Below are 21,306 nucleotides of genomic sequence, written 5' to 3'. Positions count from 1 at the left end.
ATAAACCTTCCTCAAAAGCCTGATGATCATATTTGATACTCGTGATTTCTCTAAAAACTGACGCATGGATAAATCACAAGTACCTTTAGTCTTCATCTTGAAATATTACTAACAATATCAAAGTTATTCTTACATTTACTTTATAAAAACCAGAAAACAAGCTGAAGATGAATGTTTGTACAATTATACTAAACTAATAAAGGTAAAGTCTAAGCTCCCAATCAGAAGGGCCGTATTAGATTGTGTACGACAGGATTTTCAAAGTTCTGATCATGTCGATAATTTAGAAATGTGCATATGAAATATGATACAGTATCTTTACAGGGTTAAAGGAATATTAAAGGTTTGTCTGAATCTGCTTGTGTTCAGTGGACAGTGGTGGTACTGTGGTTTTGGTCAGCCAAGACGGGATCCAAAGACCTCCGTTTCGATTCCCAAAAGGAGGCCACATTCTCCAGTTCCTCACGTGTCTGGAGACGGGCCTCCTCCCTCATGGCCAGTTAGATCCTCCTCTGTGGTCCCAAAGAGGAAAGGTTCGCCAAAAACTCATGCTTCAGTAGTTTGAATAAAGGGTAACACTTTACTTGAAGGGGTGTGCATAAGACTGACATGACACCTTCATAATCATGTCATGTCATGAATATGGAGGTTTTATGCATGTTTATGACAACTGTCATTAAGTGTCATTTGCTCAATTATGACATTTTTAATGCAAATATGACATTGTTTGAGATGTCTTTGTTATGACAACTTGACATAAACCAATAGATTATAACCTGTCAATGTCTTTGTCATGACAACTTGACAAAGACACTGACGGGTTATGATCTACTGGTTTATATCAAGTTGTCATTACAGGTTATGATCTACTGGTTTATGTCATGACAACTTGACAAACCAGTAGATCATAACCTGCCAGTGTCTTGACAACTTGACATTACCAAGACAACATAAATTGTCATAAACATGACATAGCAGATTATTTTATTAACTTAATTAACACAGACATAATTAACTTTAGAAACCACTTAGCTTTATGGGTTAACATTACATTAAACTGTCATGTGGTTGGTTTTGACATTGGCTGTCATGAGGCATTATAACTGTGTCATGAATATTTTTCTTGACATCAACTACAGCGGTACAAATTGAATTTGTCATTAAAATGTTATAATGGCCTCATGACAGCCAATGTCAAAACCAGCCACCTGACCAATGTTAACCCATAAAGCTAAGTGGTTTCTTAAGTTTGTTAATTAATCTGCTATGTCATGTTTATGACATATTTATGACAGGCTGTGTTGTCTTAGTAATGTCAAGTTGTCATGACAAAGACACTGACAGGTTATGATGTATTGGTTTATGTCAAGTTGTCAAAGACATCTCAAACAATGTCATATTTGCATTAATGTTATAATTGAGCGAATGACACTTAATGACAGTTGTCATAAACATGCATGAAACCTTTATATTCATGACATGCGTCATGTCATGATTATGAAGGTGTCATGTCAGTCTTATGCACACCCCTTCAAGTAAAGGGTTACCGAATAAAGCCCTATTCGCACTGGATTAGTATTATCTGGGGACCTCATGTGATTTAGACATTACCCCCCCACATCTGAATTTCGTGTGGCGCATCCGCACGGGATAAGGGAAGCCTGTGATTTTACTCCTGTGATAAAACTCATCTCTTCCGTATGGAAGCTCGTTTCCGCCACAGAATAAAACATTTTAAAAGATAAATGTGACTTTATCTCACAATTGCGAGATATAAAGTCAGAATTGCGTGAAATAAAGTCAGAATTCCGTGAAATAAAGTCGCAATTGCGTGTTATAAAGTCAGAATTGCGAGAGAAAAAAACGAACAATTCTGACTGACTTTCTCGCAATTGCGACTATATCACGCGATTCTGACTTTATAACACATAATTGCGAGTTTATATCTCGCAATTGACATCTTTTTTTCAGAATTGAGATATAAACTCACAATTGCGAGTTATAAAGTCCAATTCTAAGGGGAAAAAAAGTCAGTCTTAGTGACAGTAGATAGAATAGTTTATATCTCACAAATCTGACTTTATAACACACAATTACGACTTTATATTTCCCAATTGCGTATTATAAAGTCATAATTGCGAGATATAAGCATGCAATTCTGAGAGAAAAAGTCAGAATTTCAAGTATATTTCTCGCAATTGCGAGTGTATATGTTATAATTCTGACTTTACAACACGCAATTGCGACTTTATATCACGCAATTTTGACTTATATCAATCAATTCTGACTTTATATCACGCAATTCTGACTTATATCAATCAATTCTGACTTTATATCACGCAATTCTGACTTTATAACCTGCAATTGCAACTTTATATCAATCAATTCTGACTTTATATCTCGCAATTCTGACTTTATAACCTGCAATTGCGACTTTATATCAATCAATTCTGACTTTATAACACGCAATTGCGACTATTTCACGCAATTCTGACTATGTCTCGCAATTGGGATTGCAATATGTAAACTCGCAATTGTGAGAAAAAAGGTCAGAATTGTGAGAGAAAAAGTCGCAATTACCTTTTGTATTTTTCATTCTGTGGCGGAAACGAGCTTCCATACTTCCGTGAGCACTTAACAAATTTAAAAATAAATAAATAAATAAATAAATAATTCTTTCCTTTAAATCCTCCCTTGTCTGGCTTATGCTACTCTGAGCAATGTCTGAACTTTGTATTTTGAGCACTTCTTGCGTTGTTTTTGCCTCTTCACGATGACTCGCTTGGTTTAGTCCTTAGTTGTAAGTCGCTTTGGATAAAAGCATCTGCTAAATGACTAAATGTACTCGCATTTACTGACTTATCTCCCGGTTATGACGTCAATAGGCTATTGCTTGGAAATGTCTTATCGTTATTTTAGGTCTAGCTGTATGATATATCATAAACAGAAGAATGTTCCTTACCGCATGTCATCCATCTCCGTCTAATCATTCTTTTTGTTATCGCTCTTCTGATGGTTTTCAGCTTTCTCTTTCTGCAAATTGTATAGTTGTGGTGTAGGTATAGCGATATGGCAGCCTCCATTCTTCGCGAAAAATGGATAAAAAGGCGCACAGGAAACAAAAACCTTGAAAAAATTATATACGACCCCGCCAAATCACAGACATGGCCGATTCGCACGGGATTAAGATCACAGACAACCTCCGCAATTATTACAAATGATTAGAGGTCACCAGGTAATACTAATCCAGTGCGAATAGGGCTTAAGAAACCTTTTTGTGTTCTTTCCCCAGGGAAAAGTGTTCCCAAAACTGCGTAAACGGAGTCCACATGGATCCTGCGAGTCATTCTCAGACAAAGATGAAGATGAGGCCACGGATTATGTGTTTCGGATTATATATCCAGGCAGTCAGGAGTTTGGTAAGTTTACGTGATGTTGGTGTTTCATTAAGGCTGTTCACAAGCAAGATTATAGTGAATGAAAAAAAAATTTAATTTAAAAGTTAATTAAACTGAACTGACACTTTCCTGCATTGCTTCAAATCGAACTAAAATAAAATATTTAAAAATATATTTTCAGCTTTTGTTTGGCAATTTTCTTTTTAAAACCTTTATTACACATGTTTAGTCTGGACTCAATAGCATTATAGCAGCATGTTTGCATAAAACAGCACAGAAATGTAAAAATCGAGGGTAAAATATAAGCATATGAATTTTCCATGTGTTGTTTCTATTCTTAACCCACTAATTTGGTCATTTTTTATCGAAACATTTTACGTTTTTTAGAATTTTTGACTTTTTAAAAATCTTTTGATAAAGATTTTGGCACGTGCTATGGGAACACACACTAATAAATCAGACATGATTCGAAAAGGTTAGATGGTCTAGAAAAAACAGTCACACTTAGGGCATTGGAAACGAATGGGAGACTAATTTCACCTAGTGGAAGCGTTTGGTACTGCGCCTCACAAAATCCCACTGAAAGATAATTTTTTGAGATATCAACCTCAAATTCGGAACAACTCCTTTAGATTTACGATTTTCATTTTCTCACAGTTTTAGATTAAAATGTATTTTTTAATCCTTTTTTTATGCATAATAGACTTAAACTTCTATAACTTTTCCCCCCAAGTGTCTTCTTTAAAAAGAGCTCAAACTTCAGTCTGTTGCTCCAAAGCATTCAAAATTTACGACAGTAAATAATAGGTAATAAATTTATCATCTATCACTATTTTAAACATATAATTTAGTACCATAAAATCCCCTAAAAATACAAACTATAATATAGTACATTCATTTAATTGAAATACCGCTACGCAGGAACCAACAGATCATAAATCCAGTGTTTGTATTATTTTTATTTGTTTTATAAATATTTTGAATTGGCTTTACTTTATATTTTTAATATTCATGTTCATTTTAGTTTAATTTTTAGTGTAATTTCATATTTTGCCATTTAAGTTTAATTCATTATTATGACCGTTTTAGTTTTATTTATGTCCAGTTAATAATATTAGTGCTTCAACTTGAACTAAAAAAAAAATAGAAATGTTGTCTTGGCAATAAAAAGTTTAAGTTTTTCAACTAATATTTATATTTTAGTTTCATTTCAATTAACAGAAATGTTTTAAACATCATTAGTTTTAGTTAATGATAATAACCCTCCACATATATCAATATTAATTTCATACTGTGAAAGTGTCTCGTTTAATGGTATGAAAGAAAATGAATGCAATATAAAGAGAAGTAAAACTTTCCTTGTATGTTTATGAAAAACACATTCATACAGCATTTCTTATTGGATACTGTACATTTTTATTTTATTTCTTTTTACATCTGACTAATGTCTGAAGCAGGATGGCATTTTTTACACTGGTAATGATGGTCTTAAATACAGGGTTCGTACAGATACTGTAAAATTTAATTATAGGACTTTTAAGGACTTTTCAAGCTGTATCATATACTTGGATATTATATACTTTATTATGTACTATTATATATGTATCATATGCTTGGATATCACGCTCATAGCCATGCGAAATGGCTCTATATCTTTATCAGACGGACAGCAGCGTTAATTTTGCATGAAAAGATCATTTCATCGATAAAATTAAACACTAATTTCACATATATTGTCTTTCAATAATTCAAGCACTTTTTCATAAATATGGCTTTTTTCATGGGTTTTTCAGGACTTACATTTAAAAAAGTCAAATTCAAGTACGTCCTTGTACGAACCCTGTAAATATGATGCTAATTGATACTCTCAATATTAAAGTTGGCCCAGAACTGATCGACCAGAGTGTGAACATGTGGCAGCCCACACCGAGGAAGTCGTCTTGTTCTTCATGTTCACAGAACGGCTTGTTGGACGGTGGACTTCCCAACGGATGCAACCACGACAGGCTAGTCTGGATTTGTGATGTTTACAATATAAAATAACCTGCTATAATGTGACCCTGGACCACAAAACCAGTCACGAGTCGCACGGGTGTATCTGTGGCAATAGCCAACAATACATTGTATGGGTCAAAATTATCGATTTTTCTTTTATATGCCAAAAATCATTAGGATATTAAGTAAAGATCATGTTTAATGAAGATATTTTGTAAATTTCCCACCGTAAATATATAAAACATTTATTTTTGTGAGTGAATGTAGCATTATCGTGAACTTTAAAGGCAATTTTCTCAATGTTTACATTTTTTTGCACCCTCAGATTCCAGATTTTCAAATAGTTGTATCTCGGACAAATATTGCCCTATCCTAACACACCATACATCAATGGAAAGCGTATTTATTCATAAATCTCAATTTCAAAAATTTTACCCATGTGACTGGTTTTGTGGTCCAGGGTCACATGCTTTTAGACTTACTCCGGATGTCTGTGTGAAACAGGGCGCCGCTGAAGCTACTCTGTGAGACCATGAAGCACCAGATCATTTCCCGCGCTTTCTACGGCTGTATGTATTGCATGAGATTTTATGGTTTTGTAACGAACTCTCTTATGCACTTTCTCATGAGCTGTCGTGTATCTTCAAGGGTTGGCGTACTGCCGTCACCTGTCCACCGTCCGCACGCACCTGTCGGCTCTGGTGAATGCCACTATTGTTGAGACGGACATCCCTTATGATGCCAAAGGTGGTCTGTCTGCAGAAGTGTGGAAGATGTTCCTACAGGACAGTGCTGTATGTGACCTTCACTATCTAGTGTACTTACTCCACAGCCTCATTAATAATCAGATGAGATCTTGTGTACAATAAGGTTATTATAGTTAAAGGAGAACTCCGGCGCAAAATGAACCTTTGGTCTAATAAAACATTGGTACCTAGTCAACCGTTCTCTGAGATTTGTTTTCATGATAATCGAATGTAAAGAGTTTTATCTCTAAAAACTGTTTAGTGTATAACGCTAGTAATGGGGGCATCTATTAAATAAAAAGAAATCGCTAGTTTATACCACTAACAAGACTCAAAATAGCCCCACACGAACACAGTAACATAATGAGGGTCCCTACATGCAAAACGAAGCATTGAGAACTTTGTAAGTGTACAGACCGTTTAATAAGAAGATAAAGATAAAGACAGTCCACTTCGTGTATACAGACAGGAGCCATCTTTGGAAAACAGTCTCAACTAGTCAAACCACGAACGACGTGCCGAGTGAGCTGAACTGTATGAAGTTCAGTGAACTTCTGAACTGTTTGAATGGCGTTCGTGGTTTGAGGAGATGGCTCCTGTCTGTATACACGAAGTGGACTGTCTTCATAAAATATCTTCTTATTAAACGGTCTGTACACTTACAAAGTTCTCAATGCTTCGTTTTGCATGTAGGGACCCTCATTATGTTACTGTGTTGGTGTGGGGCTATTTTGAGTCTTGTTAGTGGTATTAACTAGCGATTTCTTTTTACTTAATAGATGCCCCCATTACTAGCGTTATACGCTAAACAGTTTTTAGAGATAAAACTCTTTACATTCGATTATCATGAAAACAAATCTCAGAGAACGGTTGACTAGGTACCATTGTTTTATTAGACCAAAGGTTCATTTTGCGCCGGAGTTCTCCTTTAAAGCTCCAGTCCGTAACTTTTTTAAGTTAAAAATAATCCAAAATAATTATATTAAAAAAAAACTTATTCTGCCAGTGGTCAAAACTATCTGCTTGCCATAGCTAGATTCAAAACGGTTAGCTTGTAATAATGATTTTAATTCCAGTGGTACTGGTGGGTTTCCACGGGAAATTCGAGCATGTTTTTTGCGTCATTACGTCACACCCGTACACATAAAGGAGGAGTTTCGGCTAGCCGGCTATACTGCGCGTGACGAGATGTTTAGATGTATAGGCTTTTCTCGCAGCACTTTACATAATTAAACTTATGGCATCCAGAAAGATCCAAACAACAATCATCAGTGTCAACTGGAGATTCAGCAGTTATAAAACCCAAAAGACTTCGTACTTCGGATTTAAGGTGGCTAGAGAAAGAAAAAGAAACCGTCTCATGCGAACACAAGGATTAAACATCGGCGGGGCTTTTGAAAAGTGCGTGAACTCCGTGTTTTGAAGGGGTTCAAAACAGAAGAAGAGACGGCTTTTTTCTGCTGAACAAGTAAGACATTTCAATAGTTCAATCGTGTAACAGTACGTTTTCTTAATTCACACAGTTATGGAGTTTCCTTTGTTGTGCCTTTCTCGTTTTGCTATTATGGAGAATATGAATTCTGAACTACACAGCTAACCATAAAACACATTAAATTTACCATTAGTCACGCAATGCTGATGTGATGTTGTTAACATGAACAATTTGAGAACAAAGTAGGCTATAATTTGCACGGTTGCTGTAAATCGCGTTGATTAAATCTAACGAAGCTTATGTCGAATGCTTTTTCCCCCTTAGTTGGTCAGAACAAAAATGGATGTTACTTACTTGTTCAGAAGACATTTTCTTATGAAAATTCTTATGTTGGTCAAACTTTCAAAAAGTGAATCAGTATCCACACAGCGCGGTGACTGACAGCAGCACTCGCCTCAAAGCACTGTGTTCATCCGCGCTGTTTCATGCCGATTTACAACCCACGTAAAGATAATAATTCCGCGAATCACTGCAGTTACAGATTTCGAACAGAGAGATGGCGACAAAGAGGAAAAGATACGGACTGCAGCTTTAAGTAAAACCTTATTTTCCCCATATCGTCCATTGTTGCGGCTCCTCTCTTCTCAGTCTGTCAGTAACGCTCTGTTTAGTTCCTGTCTCTATGAAGCCCCTCCTTCTGAAAAGCACACTGTGCTCTGATTGGTCGGCTGGAACAGTGTGTTGTGATTGGTCGCGCGCTTCGAGTGTGTTTGGGAAATGTCCCGCCCCTTTCCATAACCGCCAGTTTAACACACTACTAACTAACTCAACCAGGCCCCGGCCCTTTATTCTGCGTATTAACTATTTAAATGAGGAATATTGTGACGTGTTCGTTCCCAGAAGAAACTTAAGACTACAATGGAGGCGTTTCAGGGAGTTCAGAAACACTGACACTGATATAGAGAAGAACTGCTCCGAGACACGAAGTTTGAGAATCCAAATGCAGTGTTTTAAAGAAAGGGTAATCCACAATCGTAGTAAAAGACAGGCAAAAGGTCAGAGCACAGTAAATCAGTCCAATCAAACAACCAAATCCAGACGATGAGACAGAAACGGGAAAACCAGGACAAAGGCAGATATCAAAAACCAGGAACATGGATAACAGTGGAAACGCTCAGAAATCCAGTGTTACACGTACAAGACTTCGCAGGGAGTGAATGAGTGAACATGGTTTAAATCATAGACTGTGAAAAATACTCCCTTAAATGACAGATAACATCTTTGGAAAAAAAATAATTTGAAGTGTAATTTGATTGTTTAGTTTCCATCGTGTTATAAAGTTAGAATTGCGAGATATAAACTTGCAATTGCAAAGTCAGAATTGTGAGTTTATATCTCGCAATTCAGAGAAATAAACTCACAAAAGATGTAAACTCGCAATTGTGAGAAAAAAAAAATCCAAATTGTGCGATTAAAAAGTCACAATTACCTTTTTCATTCTGTGGCGGAAACAAGCTTCCATAATAATTGGACCCTTTTAAAATGAAAGTGAAAATGGAAAATAAGCATAAATAAATCTCATTTATTTTTAAAATGTTTTAAAAACTTAAGATTAATAAATACTGTACAAGTAGTGTTCATTGTTAGTTCATGTTAAGTCTTATTGTAAAGTGTTACCATAAAAACATGTAAAATATGAACAAGAACTATAATGGTATCTCAATGATGCTGTGCAGGCGTACGAGGAGGAGGAACTTCTTCGGCTGGTATATTATGGAGGCGTGGATCCCTCTCTACGCAAAGAGGTCTGGCCGTTTCTCTTAGGCCACTATCACTTCACCATGAGCCTCGACGAACGCAAAGAGGTGAGCGAACGTGACTCTGATCGACAGAACGAGACCAGAGCAGAAGCAGCATAACTGTGCTATAGGGCTGTCAAAATGGCTGAAAATTGTAATTTCTTTGTTAAATATTAGCAAAATTCAAATTATTTTTGAATTCTAAATTCTTCATTTTAAGATAAAAAGTACTGTATTGTCTCCTATGCCCACAAGAGGGCGCAAGCGAGCGCAATAGGCAAATATAAACCAAATCCAGCATCGCATCTTTTATTGTAAAAGGATTAGTTCACTTTTAAAAAAAACTTTTGCTGATAATTTACTCACCCCCATGTCATCCAAGATGTCCATGTCTTTCTTTCTTCAGTCGAAAAGAAATTACGGTAATGTCTTTGATGAAAACATTCCAGGATTTTTCTCCATATAATGGACTTTGCTGGGCACCAAACGGTTCAAGGTCTAAATGACCGTTTCAGTTCAGCTTCAAAGGGCTTTAAACGATACCAGACGATGAATAAGGGTCTTATCTAGCGAAACGATCTGTCATTTCAAAAAAAAAAAAAAAAGTTAAAGTGTTATAGGCACAAATGCTCGCCTTGCGAACTCTCCTGTTCGAACTCGTTCATCAAAATGAACAAATCTTTTTTCGAGTCAATGACTCAAAAAAAGATTCGTTCATTTTGATGAACGAGTCAATAACTCGAAAAAAGATGTCATTGACTCGAAAAAAGATTCGTTCATTTTGATGAACGAGTTCGAACAGGAGAGTTCGCAAGGAGAGCTTTTGTGCCTATAACACTTTAACTTTTTTTTTTTTTTTGAAATGACAGATCGTTTCGCTAGATAAGACCCTTATTCATCGTCTGGTATCGTTTAAAGCCCTTTGAAGCTGAACTGAAACGGTCATTTAGACCTTGAACCGTTTGGCTACCATTGAAGTCCATTATATGGAGAAAAATCCTGGAATGTTTTCATCAAAAACATTAATTTCTTTTCGACTGAAGAAAGAAAGACATGGACATCTTGGATGACATGGGGGTGAGTAAATTATCAGCAAAAGTTTTTTAAAAAGTGAACTAATCCTTTAAGTGCATTGACTTTTGAAACAATTGTTCTTAAATACAATTTAATTTCCTTAATGTGCATGCAAGGAAAATTAGGTTACAATAGTGCATAAAACTGTTTGTGCATCAGTAATCTGAGAAAACACACTTCAACACACAGCGTAATGAACTATATGAACACTAAATGGCAAACTGGTATTCAGAAACACTCACTTCTACTCACTACATCTACATATAGTTCATCAAAAACACCAGACGCTCATCTTGATGTGCAGCGAGTGCGAAGCGCTTTCTGTTGACAGTGTTTCCACCTGATGAACACACACACTCAACTCTGACCGATGTGCCAGATATGGTCAAGTATGTCGTTGCACGATTTTTCCCTCCAACTGAGAGGGTTTTCATCAGCAAGAAGCCTTTTCCCGCCATTTTTCAAATTAGCAACGGAGCCGCAGCGCTGTATACTGGATAAGCTAACAAAAACACACTGCATCAGTTACGCCATCATCATCATGCCTCACGCGCCTCTTGACACACCAAAAATTCAAATGCACGGTTTTTGCATTCGAATGTGCAGTTTTTTTAATAAATTCAACGAAAATGTAAAAATTGAAATTTATTTGACAGCCCTACCTGGTAATCTTGAATCAGAATCAGTTCCTCCTGCAGCATCTCTTCTCTTCTCTGATGTGGGCGGGGCAACCTGTCACTCACATGAGATCAGCCAATTGCAAACCACAACCATCCAATCAAATTCCCTGCAGTTTTGTTTTAAAATCGAATTTTAATTGACAGCCCTATTATACTCTCTCTAGGTGGACGAGCAGATTCGAGCGTGTTACGAGCAGACCATGAGCGAGTGGTTGGGATGTGAAGCCATCGTGCGCCAGCGAGAGAAGGAACAACACGCTGTCGCTCTGGCCAAATGCGCGTCGGGCGCTAACGTGGACAGCGGATTGCGCCAGGACTCCACCATCAGCACGGACGTAAATGTTTACGCTCGAGTCGCCTACGCATATCAGATGCACAGTGATGTTTGCATGCAGATTAATTGTGTTTCTCTCTCCAGTCGTCTCAGAGCAGCGGCTCCGATAAACAGAGTCACGCAGGATCACACAGCGACTCCAACAGCAGCACTCGGGTGAGACGGCATCGCATTAAACACCACGATTAACTAGGGGTGTAACAATATATCGCAATACAAAAATGCAACAATATGTATCAGATACTGGATAGTGACAATCTGTATTGTACGGAGCCTCTAAAGGGACGTGGTGGTGGGAAAAAAATTAGGATGGGAGAATTTTTTTTTTCAAATCTTTTGCATTCCCTCGCAAAACTTTTGCGTTCCCCCGAGAAACTTTGCGTTCCCTCGGGTCCCTAGGCTATTCGAACTTCCCGGATCAATATTCTTGAACTAAACGTTAAAACACAAACGTCACCAATTTACAATCATAGTAAACCTAGACAATGAGTTACAACCCAATTCTCCTCAAAACTATTGGCTATCGGTCGATATCATTCTGAATAATCGGCTACCGGTCGATATCATTCCGAATAATCGGCTACCAGTCGATATCATTCTGAATAATCGGCTATCGGTCGATATCACTCTGAATAATCGGCCACCGGTCGATATCATTCCGAATAATCGGCTATCGGTCGATATCATTCTGAATAATCGGCTACCGGTCGATATCACTCTGTATAATCGCCCATCGGTCGATATCACTCTGAATAATCGGCCACCGGTCGATATCATTCTGAATAATCGGCTATCGGTCGATATCACTCTGTATAATCGGCTACCGGTCGATATCACTCTGTATAATTGGCCATCGGTCGATATCACTCTGAATAATCAGCCATCGGTCGATATCACTCTGAATAATCGGCCATCGGTCGATATCATCCTGAATAATCGGCTACCGGTCGATATCATTCTGAATAATCGGCTACCGGTCGATGTCATTCCGAATAATCGGCTATCGGCCGATAGCACTCTGTATAATCGGCTATCGGTCGACACCACTCTGAATAATCGGCTACCGGTCGATATCATTCCGAATAATTGGCTATCGGTCGATATCATTCTGAATAATCGGCTACCGGTCGATATCATTCTGAATAATCGGCCACCGGTCGATATCATTCCGAATAATCGGCTACCGGTCGGTATCATTCCGAATAATCGGCTATCATTCCGAATAATCGGCTATCGGTCGATATCACTCTGTATAATCGGCCATCGGTCGATATCACTCTGTATAATCGGCCATGGGTCGATATCATTCTGAATAATCGGCCATCGGTCGATATCATTCTGAATAATCGGCTACCGGTCGATATCACTCTGAATAATCGGCCATCGGTCGATATCATTCTGAATAATCGGCTATCGGTCGATATCATTCTGAATAATCGGCTACCGGTCGATATCACTCTGAATAATCGGCCATCGGTCGATATCATTCTGAATAATCGGCTATCGGTCGATATCATTCTGAATAATCGGCTACCGGTCGATATCACTCTGAATAATCGGCCATCGGTCGATATCATTCTGAATAATCGGCTACCGGTCGATATCATTCTGAATAATCGGCTACCGGTCGATATCACTCTGAATAATCGGCCATCGGTCGATATCACTCTGAATAATCGGCAATCGGTCGATATCACTCTGAATAATCGGCCACCGGTCGATATCACTCTGAATAATCGGCCATCGGTCGATATCACTCTGTATAATCGGCTATCGGTCGATATCACTCTGAATAATCTGCTATCGGTCGATATCATTCTGAATAATCAGCTACCGGTCGATATCATTCTGAATAATCAGCTACCGGTCGATATCATTCTGAATAATCGGCTACCGGTCGATATCATTCTGAATAATCGGCTACCGGTCGATATCATTCCGAATAATCGGCTATCGGTCGATATCATTCCGAATAATCGGCTATCATTCCGAATAATCGGCTATCGGTCGATATCACTCTGTATAATCGGCCATCGGTCGATATCACTCTGTATAATCGGCCATGGGTCGATATCATTCTGAATAATCGGCCATCGGTCGATATCATTCTGAATAATCGGCTACCGGTCGATATCACTCTGAATAATCGGCCATCGGTCGATATCATTCTGAATAATCGGCTATCGGTCGATATCATTCTGAATAATCGGCTACCGGTCGATATCACTCTGAATAATCGGCCATCGGTCGATATCATTCTGAATAATCGGCTATCGGTCGATATCATTCTGAATAATCGGCTACCGGTCGATATCACTCTGAATAATCGGCCATCGGTCGATATCATTCTGAATAATCGGCTATCGGTCGATATCATTCTGAATAATCGGCTACCGGTCGATATCACTCTGAATAATCGGCCATCGGTCGATATCACTCTGAATAATCGGCAATCGGTCGATATCACTCTGAATAATCTGCTATCGGTCGATATCATTCTGAATAATCAGCTACCGGTCGATATCATTCTGAATAATCGGCTATCGGTCGATATCATTCTGAATAATCGGCTATCGGTTGATATCACTCTGAATAATCGGCTATCGGTCGATATCACTCTGAATAATCGGCCACCAGTCGATATCATTCTGAATAATCGGCCACCGGTCGATATCATTCTGAATAATCGGCTATAGGTCGATATTATTCTATATAATCGGCTATCGGTCGATATTCTGAATAATCGGCTATTGGTCGATATTATTCTATATAATCGGCTATCGGTCGATATCACTCTGAAGAATCGGCTACCGGTCGATATCATTCTGAATAATCGGCTATCGGTCGATATCATTATGAATAATCGGCTATCGGTCGATATCACTCTGAATAATCGGCTATCGGTCGATATCATTCAGAATAATCGGCTATCAGTATCGGCGGAGAAATTTAATATCTGTGAATTTCTATGTATTATTGTTCTGTCTTCCTGCTGTGCTGGTTTTAGGTTTTCTGATTTTGCTTCTGTCTATTTTGACCATCCTCAGGTGTTTGGGTCTGTCGATGAGGTCGACCCGATTGAATCTGAGCCCAAACCAAAAGACGAGAAGCCACAGCCCAAAATCCCAAACGGCACTCTCCCAAATTGCACTAGTTCTCCAGACTCCGGTCACCCGTCGTCTCGTAACTTCTCCGTGACTTCAGCGCTCTCAGACGGCTCTCCGAGCACAGAGGAGACGTCCACACAAGAGCCCAAAACCACAACTCGAGACCCGCCATCACAACATCAGACTGACCTGGAGAAGGCGGCCAACGAGGATCCAGCAGAAAACAGCTCGACTACTCAGGATACGGTCAAAGATGCTGTAGTTTCACAAACAGAGAGTGTCCGTTCGGAAAGCGAGTCAGTAAAGCCTCTAGAAAGTGAGACTTCTGAAACATCTGGGACTGAACTGCATCAGGAAATCGATTCAGTGAAAGATAAAGACACGACTAAAGAAAACACAGAAGTTAAAATGCAACCCAGTGCAAGAAAATCCGAAGAAAATGAAAAATGTGAACTTGGTTCTTTAAAAGATCCTATTGAAGAAATGACAAAATCATCAGAGTCAAAGGAGGTTGAGATTGAAGTCGATTCAGTGAAAGATAAAGACACGACTAAAGAAAACACAGAAGATAAAATGCAAACCAGTGCAAGAAAATCTGCAGAAAATGAAAATAAATGTGAACTTGGTTCTTTAAAAGAGCCTATTGAAGATATTACAAAATCCTCAGAGTCAAAGGAGGTTGAGCTTGAAGGATGTTTAACGTCTGAAGATGAAAACTCAAAATCAAAGACTGATAAAGACACAGATTTAAAAGTAAACCAAGGCGAGGATGATACAAAACCAACTGATCAAGAAATGAATCAAACTGATGAATGTTCACAGAATGTGACCGAATGTGAAGCTGAAACCATCAGCACACCGCAAACAATCAACTGGGACTCTGATCACACCATTAACACATTATTAATCAAACAAATCACCGAATCCGAGTCGGAAAGCTGCGGTCCCGTCACTTCCCAATCAAAACAATCTCCAGACATGTCTGACGACTCGCCGTCGGCTCTGGAAATGGAGGAGATCGCTTCATCCGTGGTTTATATGTCCTCAGAGACGCACATATCCCGGACTCCTCTGACGCTGGCTCGTCCGATGGGAACGCCTGCGCTGGAGCTCTGCATGGAGCCGGGCGTCAACACCACACCCGAGGGAACCGACTCCGCGCTCTCCGACGAGGAACCCGAGATCGACAACTTATTCCCCAAGCCAGACTCTCTCACGGTCACGGGGGATAAGATCGACATCGCGTCTCCAGTGTCGTCCATCGGGACAACATACTCGGTATGTCACCGAAAACATTCCCAGTTTAAACTTTACAGGGTTCGTTCGGGGGTGGGGGGATGCTTGGTCTTCCCCAAAACATTATTTTAGTTTAGTTTATGACATCCAAATTTTTTTTTTCCTGTGTTTGTCTTTGTATGTTTGTGTTTGTTTACTGTGTTTTTGTCTGTGTATGTTTGTGTTTGTTTACTGTGTTTTTGTCTGTGTATGTTTGTTTACTGTGTTTTTGTCTGTGTATGTTTGTGTTTGTTTACTGTGTTTTTGTCTTTGTAAGTCTGTTTGTTTACTGTGTTTTTGTCCGTGTACAGGTCCTTCTCAAAAAAATAGCATATTGTGATAAAGTTCATTATTTTCCATAATGTAATGATAAAAATTAAACTTTCATATATTTTAGATTCATTGCACACCAACTGAAATATTTCAGGTCTTTTATTGTTTTAATACTGATGATTTTGGCATACAGCTCATGAAAACCCAAAATTCCTGTCTCAAACAATTAGCATATTTTATCAGACCAATAAAAGAAGTGTTTTTAATACAAAAAAAAAAAAGTCAACCTTCAAATAATTATGTTCAGTTATGCACTCAATAGTCAATACTTGGTCGGGAATCCTTTTGCAGAAATGACTGCTTCAATGCGGCGTGGCATGGAGGCAATCAGCCTGTGGCACTGCTGAGGTGTTATGGAGGCCCAGGATGCTTCGATAGCGGCCTTAAGCTCATCCAGAGTGTTGGGTCTTGCGTCTCTCAACTTTCTCTTCACAATATCCCACAGATTCTCTATGGGGTTCAGGTCAGGAGAGCTGGCAGGCCAATTGAGCACAGTAATACCATGGTCAGTAAACCATTTACCAGTGGTTTTGGCACTGTGAGCAGGTGCCAGGTCGTGCTGAAAAATGAAATCATCATCTCCATAAAGCTTTTCAGCAGATGGAAGCATGAAGTGCTCCAAAATCTCCTGATAGCTAGCTGCATTGACCCTGCCCTTGATAAAACACAGTGCACCAACACCAGCAGCTGACATGGCACCCCAGACCATCACTGACTGTGGGTACTTGACACTGGACTTCAGGCATTTTGGCATTTCCTTCTCCCCAGTCTTCCTCCAGACTCTGGCACCTTGATTTCCGAATGACATGCAAAACTGAGCAACAGTCCAGTGCTGCTTCTCTGTAGCCCAGGTCAGGCGCTTCTGCCGCTGTTTCTGGTTCAAAAGTGGCTTGACCTGGGGAATGCGGCGCCTGTAGCCCATTTCCTGCACACGCCTGTGCACGGTGGCTCTGGATGTTTCTACTCCAGACTCAGTCCACTGCTTCCGCAGGTCCCCCAAGCTCTGGAATCGGTCCTTCTCCACAATCTTCTTCAGGGTCCGGTCACCTTCTCGTTGTGCAGCGTTTTTTGCCACACTTTTTCCTTCCCACAGACTTCCCACTGAGGTGCCTTGATACAGCACTCTGGGAACAGCCTATTTGTTCAGAAATTTCTTTCTGTCTTACCCTCTTGCTTTAGGGTGTCAATGATGGCCTTCTGGACAGCAGTCAGGTCGGCAGTCTTACCCATGATTGCGGTTTTGAGTAATGAAACAGGCTGGGAGTTTTTAAAAGCCTCAGGAATCTTTTGCAGGTGTTTAGATTTAATTAGTTGATTCAGATGATTAGGTTAATAGCTTGTTTAGAGACCCTTTTTATGATATGCTAATTTTTTGAGACAGGAATTTTGGGTTTTCATGAGCTGTATGCCAAAATCATCAGTATTAAAACAATAAAAGACCTGAAATATTTCAGTTGGTGTGCAATGAATCTAAAATATATGAAAGTTAAATTTGTATCATTACATTATGGAAAATAATGAACTTTATCACAATATGCAAATTTTTTGAGAAGGACCTGTATGTTTGTGTTTGTTTACTGTGTTTTTTGGTCTTTGTATGTTTGTGTTTGTTGACTGTTTTTTGGCTTTGTTTTTTATATTTGTGTACTTTTTTGCATGTTTGTTTTTGTTTACTGTGTTTTTTTGCTTTGTATGTTTGTTTGTTTACTGTGCTTTTGTTTACTGTTTTTTGGCTTTGCATTTTTCTATTTGTTCACTGTGTTTTTGTCTGTAATTGTGTGTTTGTTGACTGTTTTTGTCTTTGTAATTTTGTGTTTGTTTACTGTTTTTTTTCTGCCTTTGCATTTTTCTATTTGTTCACTGTGTTTTTGTCTGTAATTTTGTGTTTGTTTACGTTTTTTTGGCTTTGCATTTTTCTATTTGTTCACTGTGTTTTTGTCTTTGTAATTTTGTGTTTGTTTACTTTTTTTGCATGTTTGTTTACTGTGTGTTTTTTGGCCTTTGTATTTTTGTGTTTGTTTACTGTTCTTTTCCTTTCTTTGTATGTTTCTTTTTATGTTTGACAAACTCAAAAACATCATGAAAGTAGCTCATCTGGCTTATATACTATATTTCAAGTCTTCTGAAGCCATATGATGCTTTGTGCAAAATTTAACAAAATTTGGGTCTGTTCCAACACAATTTAAACCTCCTTTTGTGCAAGTAATTTAAAGTAATTTTAGGGTGACCTGTTCCACCATTAATGTGCGATCTTCAAAGACATTTTTTCTTCTCGTTTCTTTAACAGCAGGAGCTGGTAGACCTGTACACACTCAATCTACATCGCATTGACAAAGACGTCCAGCGATGTGACAGAAACTATTGGTATTTTACCCCCATAAACCTGGAGAAACTGCGTAACATTATGTGCAGGTAAAATATAAAGCTGATTGTGATGTTTTTTATATTTTAATTTAATGTATACCATTCAAATGTTTGGGATCAAAGTCTATTATTTGATTAAAAAGTGCATTTATTTTATTAAAAATACAGTAAAAATAGTTAAATATGATTAGAATTTAAAAACAGCTGTTTTCTATGTGAATATATTGTAAAATGTAATTTATTCCTGTGATCAAAGCTGAATTTTCAGCATCATTACTCCAGTCTTCAGTGTCACATGATCCTTCAGAAATCACTCTAATATGATGATTTGATGCTCAAGAAATATTTATGATTATTATCAATATTGAAGTTGTGCTGCTTCGGATTAATGTGGAAACCATGATAAAAAAAATGTTCAGGATTCTCTAAAAAAAATGGAAACTTCAAAAGAACATAAAATATATATATATATATATATATATAAATAAATATAACGTTACAAAAAAATGCTTTTGTCACTTTATCAATTTATTGCATCCTTATTGCTAAATAAATTTGTAATTACTTTGAAAAAAAAATACTTTTGAATGGTAAGAAATAAATCTGCCGCATTATACTTATTTACTTCCCATCTGAAATCAAATGAGAATGTTATCATGTTTTTGTGTCTCAAGTTATGTGTGGCAGCACCTGGACATTGGATACGTCCAGGGAATGTGTGACTTACTAGCGCCCCTGCTGGTCATCCTGGATGATGGTACAATAACCTTAAGTCTTACCCTATTTTCTCCAGTGACCCATATGTTCCGTTTAATTATAAAAATGAATATATTTCCCTCTGAAATCTGATAGGACATATATAACTTGTTGGGGAAATTATTTATTGTGATTTTTTAATTTAATTATTTGTTGAACAATGGTGTATTTTGTCATATTGCTGTTGCCTGTATTTAATAAAAGGAGATTTATTTAATACATTTAATTAATTGGAAGTTTTTTTAGGCACTATGATTCATGTTGTGCCTAAAAAAAACACTTAAAGGATTAGTTCACTTTTAAAAAAACTTTTGCTGATAATTTACTCACCCCCATGTCATCCAAGATGTCCATGTCTTTCTTCAGTCGAAAAGAAATTAAGGTTTTTGATGAAAACATTCCAGGATTTTTCTCCATATAATGCACTTTGCTGGGCACCAAACGGTTCAAGGTCCAAAAGACAGTTTCAGTGCAAACTGCAAACTGTTCAAAGGGCTTTAAACGACACCAGGCGATGAATAAGGGTCTTATCAAGCGAAACGATCGGTCATTTCAAAAATAAATAAACTTTAAGTTTAATAATGTCAAATGCTCGCCTTGCTCTGTTCTGTGTGACTCTCCTGTTCGAACTCGTTCATCAAAATGAACAAATCTTTTTTCGAGTCATTTGGTTCATTTAACGAACGAAATGAACGAATTGACTCGGAAAAAGATTCGTTCATTTTGATGACCGAGTTCGAACAGGAGAGTCACACAGAACAGAGCAAGGCGAGCATTTGAGCTTATAAAACTTAAACTTTGTTATTTCTTTTTAAAATGAAATTTTAAAAATCGCTTGATAAGACCCTTATTCATTTTCTGGTGTCGTTTTAAGCCCTTTGAACAGTTTGCACTGAAACTGTCTTTTGGACCTTGAACCGTTTGGTGCCCAGCAAAGTGCATTATATGGAGAAAAATCCTGGAATGTTTTCATCAAAAACCTTAATTTCTTTTCGACTGAAGAAAGAAAGACATGGACATCTTGGATGAATAAAGGTGAGTAAATTATCAGCAAAAGTTTTTTAAAAAGTGAACTAATCCTTTAAAACATTGTGATTTAAAGTCCCCCTCTGGTTGAAATCCAGCGTTTAATGTTGTTTATATGTCTATGTGGTGTTTTTAATGTGCTTTAAGACAAACCATGTGTAAATTCATAAGTCGACAGCATTGCTGAGTATTTCCTCATTAAAACTGCAGTGAACCAAAGACAGTCTCAAAAACGCGGTTTGAAATCGCTGGTGTTTCTGACGTCACAAACGACCTTGTAACCAATCAGATCAACGTGTGATCGTCAACCAGTGGATCTCTGAGCTGAGTGAGTGAGTGGAGGCGGGGCTCATTTGCATATTCATAAAACCGTGCATACTAAATGAAGCGAGGGTGTCGAGTTACATTCAAGATATTTTAAAGCATTATGAAAAAAATTAAGGACAAACATTTAAATTATGTAAAATTATTGACTACAGGGGGACTTTAACTAACGCAATGTGACCGTTATATTACCAACTGAAAAATATTTCTGAATCATCTGGTTTAAATTTAGAGGCCATGGCTTTCAGCTGCTTCACTGAGCTCATGAAACGAATGAACCAGAACTTCCCTCATGGAGGAGCCATGGACACACACTTCGCCAACATGCGTTCCCTCATCCAGGTTTCCCCCACAATCACACGCACTTATTAAACATGTTTCTGATAGCGTTTTAGTGAGTGTGTGTATGTTTCGGTTTCATGATTCTGTCAAACCTCTTCAGATCCTGGACTCAGAGCTCTTTGAGCTGATGCAGCAGAACGGGGACTACACACACTTCTACTTCTGCTACCGCTGGTTCCTCCTGGACTTCAAGAGAGGTGAGCGCATCGACGCCACACTGCGAAAACATCTGGAATTTCATTCATCATCAAAATGAAAACACTAAGAAATAATCAATATTACATGCTTAAAGGTACAATATGTAGGATTTTTGCAGTAAAA

At 38.1% G+C, this 21,306-nt stretch overlaps 1 protein-coding gene across 1 annotated transcript in view; it reads left to right on the top strand.

Annotated features, from left to right (window-relative positions):
- Nucleotides 1-21,306, top strand: part of sgsm1b (small G protein signaling modulator 1b) — a 52,105-nt gene that overhangs the window by 26,196 nt on the left and 4,603 nt on the right. Inside the window, exons 11-23 of the mRNA XM_056261413.1 lie at nt 370-533; nt 3,293-3,419; nt 5,278-5,404; nt 5,898-5,962; nt 6,042-6,187; nt 9,308-9,436; nt 11,289-11,459; nt 11,543-11,614; nt 14,506-15,843; nt 18,461-18,585; nt 19,212-19,294; nt 20,876-20,985; nt 21,086-21,182. Coding sequence (XP_056117388.1) covers nt 370-533; nt 3,293-3,419; nt 5,278-5,404; nt 5,898-5,962; nt 6,042-6,187; nt 9,308-9,436; nt 11,289-11,459; nt 11,543-11,614; nt 14,506-15,843; nt 18,461-18,585; nt 19,212-19,294; nt 20,876-20,985; nt 21,086-21,182 — 2,754 coding nt within the window. The remainder of the gene's footprint in view (nt 1-369; nt 534-3,292; nt 3,420-5,277; nt 5,405-5,897; nt 5,963-6,041; nt 6,188-9,307; nt 9,437-11,288; nt 11,460-11,542; nt 11,615-14,505; nt 15,844-18,460; nt 18,586-19,211; nt 19,295-20,875; nt 20,986-21,085; nt 21,183-21,306) is intronic.

Source organism: Rhinichthys klamathensis, unplaced genomic scaffold (genome assembly GCF_029890125.1).
Source record: "Rhinichthys klamathensis goyatoka isolate OS25496 unplaced genomic scaffold, OSU_Roscu_1.1 h1tg000182l_1, whole genome shotgun sequence".
Lineage (NCBI taxonomy): Eukaryota > Metazoa > Chordata > Actinopteri > Cypriniformes > Leuciscidae > Rhinichthys > Rhinichthys klamathensis.
Note: the sequence above shows the minus strand (reverse complement) of the source record. Positions and strands in the feature narration are given on the sequence as shown.